The 4,313-nt window shown below is 43.0% G+C and overlaps 2 protein-coding genes across 2 annotated transcripts in view; both read left to right on the top strand. All coding sequences in view use genetic code 11, as the record gives it.

Annotated features, from left to right (window-relative positions):
- The window catches only part of EGR_09099 (hypothetical protein), a gene marked incomplete at both ends in the record, with an annotated part of 7,391 nt that extends 5,767 nt beyond the window's left edge, over positions 1–1,624 (top strand). Inside the window, 2 exons of the mRNA XM_024498348.1 lie at positions 1,459–1,513; positions 1,563–1,624. Of these exons, the coding sequence (XP_024347215.1) occupies positions 1,459–1,513; positions 1,563–1,624 (117 nt within the window). The remainder of the gene's footprint in view (positions 1–1,458; positions 1,514–1,562) is intronic.
- An 852-nt stretch (positions 1,625–2,476) lies between these two features.
- Positions 2,477–4,313, top strand: part of EGR_09100 (hypothetical protein) — a gene marked incomplete at both ends in the record, with an annotated part of 3,526 nt that continues 1,689 nt past the window's right edge. Inside the window, 3 exons of the mRNA XM_024498349.1 lie at positions 2,477–2,507; positions 2,712–2,849; positions 3,799–4,035. Coding sequence (XP_024347216.1) covers positions 2,477–2,507; positions 2,712–2,849; positions 3,799–4,035 — 406 coding nt within the window. The remainder of the gene's footprint in view (positions 2,508–2,711; positions 2,850–3,798; positions 4,036–4,313) is intronic.

Consider the following 4,313-nt stretch of genomic DNA (forward strand, 5'->3'; position numbering starts at 1 on the left):
TTGATGGGAAAATGGTGGTGTTGCCTTATACTAAGAACTTGGCGAATACACGAGTCTTAGTGAGCCGTGAGCGATCCCTTTGAAGTAATTTGCAGCAGCCTTCCCACCACTGCAAAATGGAATTCGACTAAACATATATCTTGGATTGGACCAGGAAGTTATGGGTGATGCAGGGAAAGTATTGAATAATCCATCGTTCAGACAATGGTGAAGCCAAACACGTGATGGGAATTCTGGACAACCACCGACTAACTGCCGATTTGATAATGAGGTCCTCTCCAGGCCAATGTTTGCAACCACTCACAGTTAAATCCTAATCAGCTCTGGCATGAATTGGAAAGTCTTTAGTGTTGACCCAGATGCTATATCGTATTCTTGTTAGAAGTGAGTGGTTAGAAGGGGCGAATTGATGCGCATTATGCAAATAAGTTACATTTCCAGTTACCTTTACCGGCCAACAAACCCAAATCTGGTAGTGTGCTAGGTCGCAGTTGGAGACTACAGCGACAAAACTCGTGAACATTGTGAAAGCAATTACCATGCAGATAATGACGTAGGGCTTGAGTCATCGAAACATTGGACAATGCTTTCTTTTCAGCTAAGGGAATGAATGCGACACTAAAGCCAAGTTGTTCTTATTTTGTCACCGAGATGGTTACACAATCCACGCTTGACTGCCATAACCGCAATTTGCCACAGGGCCTAAGTTGCACACATAAGGCTTAACTAATATAGATGAGGACTGCCAAATATGGTCACTAGTTAATGAAGGACGGCCATCAGATCTGCGTTCATGCATCGAGCGACCGACTGAGCGACCAACTCTCATCGAATGGCCGCTTCGATTGTCGTTTTCGGCCACTTGGATGCTTGCAAGAACGGGACACCTACTTCTTGACCAGTCGTTTTAAACTCAGGATTTATGTTTTGGTGTTGTGGGTTTCGTTACCGCATAGGATGTAAATGCTCAAACTCGGGCCTGAACTGTGGCACAAGAGCAAGGACACTCCTCACTGGCCAATTTGGATTTGGCTGAGTTGCTTAGCGAGATCAATTATAAACCTAGCGACGCCAATATAAAGTACAGCCTGACATTCAACAAAGGTCATGCTGATTAAATTTTCATGTGCTGTGGTTGCATTGCCACATGAAATCAAAGCAGTGTGATAGTTGGCTTTTTTGAATTGTAGGATGGACATTGATCCATGCCAGCCGTGTTCCAGGAGTTTTGCATATTAGTGATGCATGACATGCCATACTGCTTAGAGTTATTTCGACCTAAATGAAGATGGAGGACGTTCACTTTTACCTTGACCAAAAACACAACACAGTTATTTGCAAATGATGAGATCAATCCGAAAGATGTACTTAAATGCAAACTTAGCGAAAATTGGGATGAGGGCAGTGTGCATTAAAATGCGGCCAAAATGAGTACAGTATTTGGACTAAGTTTAATAGGCTCTAATAAAAAATAAAAATAAAAAGTTTTCTTTGAGCAATTTAACAATTTTAGGTTTTTCTTCGGTCACCATCAGGCCAATAGATTATAAATTGCTCTAAAGTTAAAACACTGACAATGAAAACATCTCGCAAAAAGTTATATTATTTAATTGCTGCACATTAAATAGCCCGCGGACGCTTTTTGGCGGCTCATGTGAAGATTTGGGCCGTAATGCTTCCATGGTTAGCGGGTTTTGCTTGCAGTTTGTTTTGATGTCCTTAATGATTCGAGTAGTATTTAAGGGTTTCAAAATGTCTATTTTTTTTATTCGGGTGTATGCACTGGCACGTAAGCTTCCGTAGCGATTGTTGTGGTTTGCTCGGCTAGTAGGTTCTGTAATGCACAGGTTTAAATAATTGCTAATGAAGAGTGCATTTGCTTAGCCATTATGTTGTTTTCTTTCCACAGGAATACGCCTGTTGAAACGATAGATTCACCACTTCAGGGTATTTAAACTGTTCCAGTTGAATTGGAGGTAACGGTTGGGGTTCTTTAACATTCCTGAAGCCACAAAACTGGAAGGAGAAAACTTGAAGCCTAATCTTTTATGTTACAAGTATGCACATATATATGGAGAAACCTAACGGACAATCCAGCAATGCCGTAATGCGATTTCCTGAGTCTCGTTTCGGCCTCATATGCATTAATGAACTCGAAAATGCGAGTCGTCAGTTAGTGGCGTCGTTAAATGTGAGGACTTGCTTAGTAGATAGCGCTTCGTAAGACTTCCTTTAATTTGGTTCAGTCAGCTGGAAGATGCTGTCGTTAATGAAAGGGGAATGAAGAGTTACATGGCAATCTCGATGACTGAATGAAGGGTTCCGAGTGCTGCGATTGGGAAAAATGGCTTTAGTGCAATTCACTTATCTTTCCAGAGATTGGAGAAATCAAAGTGGTTTTTTTTTAACCCAGGGGTTCCAAAGACGCCAATTAATTGAGCGAGGAGCTGATAGTAGTTGTGAAATAGTCGGGGGTATGTTTTCCAGGCTCCTAAATTCTAAAAAGCGTGAGTTCATGCTCTATTTCAATTTTGCGACCTCGTTTTGTCTTTATGCAAGAATTTGTGTCCTCTCTAGGGAAATATCATCTTCAACATCAGCTGGTCAATAGTGAAACAAAAATGGTTGTGGTGGCGGTGGAGTTGAAAGCATTCGCGCGTGCAGACAGTTTTGTTCGCTTTTAGGAAAGGGCTGATCTCCTTGTTTTTCAGTTGCAGAGGATAAGGAGAACATCTTCATACAGTACGGTGGTTGGAGTGTCAAAATTGTCTGCACCTTAATCGCAAACTTCCTTGTCCTATTTAACAAAAAGCGATTCATTTGGCGCTCCGTTGAGAGGTTCAGAGATGGTGAGCCACATTCTCCTGGCACTGGGTATGTAGGAGGAGGCGAATACCGAAAAGGTTGCGTCCTAGGCGGCACTCCAGGAACCGAAAAATCAGTTGCTTCCATCGTCCATTTTCTCCACCATGGGTATAGCTGGTGTCTTGGTGACTGACGTCTGGTAGGAGTTACAGTGAGTGCTTATCCCTCGCCCCCATCACCACATACCTTATGCTCCGACTTTTACAAATTTTGTGCATTTATTTTTCTTCCTTTTCCTCTCTCTTTTTTGGATTCTAGCAGAGTTGTCATTAGCAACTAGTATTTCCTATTTTTTCATAGTCCTGTCCCTTTGTTAGAAGTGAAGGTGAATGGACAACTATTGAGGACATCGATCTAAAAATTGATTGTCCTTGCGGATTAGCCTAAGTTCTTTCTCTGGAATGGAAATGGATACATGGCCTATTAATGACATAGTAGAAAGTACTTCTTTGATGTGTGCTGGAAGTACGGATCCTTGGCGTGGACACACAGGGTAGGGATAAAAATTTGTCCTCATGAGCTTACTGAATTAAGTTATGGTGGTGGGTAAACTGGTGCGTCTGATCTGAAGTGCTCTTGACGTGCATTTGGCTGCATCCTTCACCACGAGGATTGCAGTGGCAAACCCTGCCTTTGACCCACCAACTCTGAGATAGCTAAGCGCGAATGTTTTTGCCAGGCTGTGCCTTGAGTTCAACAAAGTGTCTGTATAATGTGTTTCGCATACAAATATCGACACCTTCATGATGCTTAGTTTTCAAATGTTATTTTTTAATTGGTTATTGGTTGATACCATGGACTGGGGTTTTTCGGTAATCTTCGACACCTCATTGTTAATTATTTGCATCTACTCAGCTGATTCTTTCATTTAATCTTTGCACAATCCACCAACATTTGATCTCCACTTCACTGTAACCCTCACTTTCCTTACAGGGAAGGAGTGTGATGCGGCAAAGGCAATGTCTGATGTACCATTGCTGAATCGATACGACACCACCACCTTCAGCCTCTTAGTGGAGTATTGTCACCACGACCGTCAGCCCGAGATCACGGACTATCTCCATGACACCGCCTCCTTCTCCTCCCGCAGTATTGCACTCAGCGTTGGAGCAGGCGACGTCTCCTGTATGGAGGAGTACAACTGCCGCGTCTTTGATTGCTTCTCTCACTGTGCGTCTATACTACCAAACTCCTTGCTCCAACAATTTCTTCACCCGCTAGTTCACAACCTATATGTATTTTTTCAGTAGCTGGCGCGGATTTAAGATGGCGTTGATGAGTGGTCGGTTAAGCCTGCTACCGGAGTTCTGGTGGCTCTTACTGCACCTAAGAATGAATGCGTTATTGTTGTTGGTGGTTTTGCTACCACGGCTGTTCCTTCAGTGACGTGGTGACGTAGTTCGTCGGTGTGGTATGAGGAGTCCAAATGCTGGAGACGGGAGAGCCGA

Source organism: Echinococcus granulosus (genome assembly GCF_000524195.1).
Source record: "Echinococcus granulosus chromosome Unknown EG_S00132, whole genome shotgun sequence".
NCBI lineage: Eukaryota > Metazoa > Platyhelminthes > Cestoda > Cyclophyllidea > Taeniidae > Echinococcus > Echinococcus granulosus.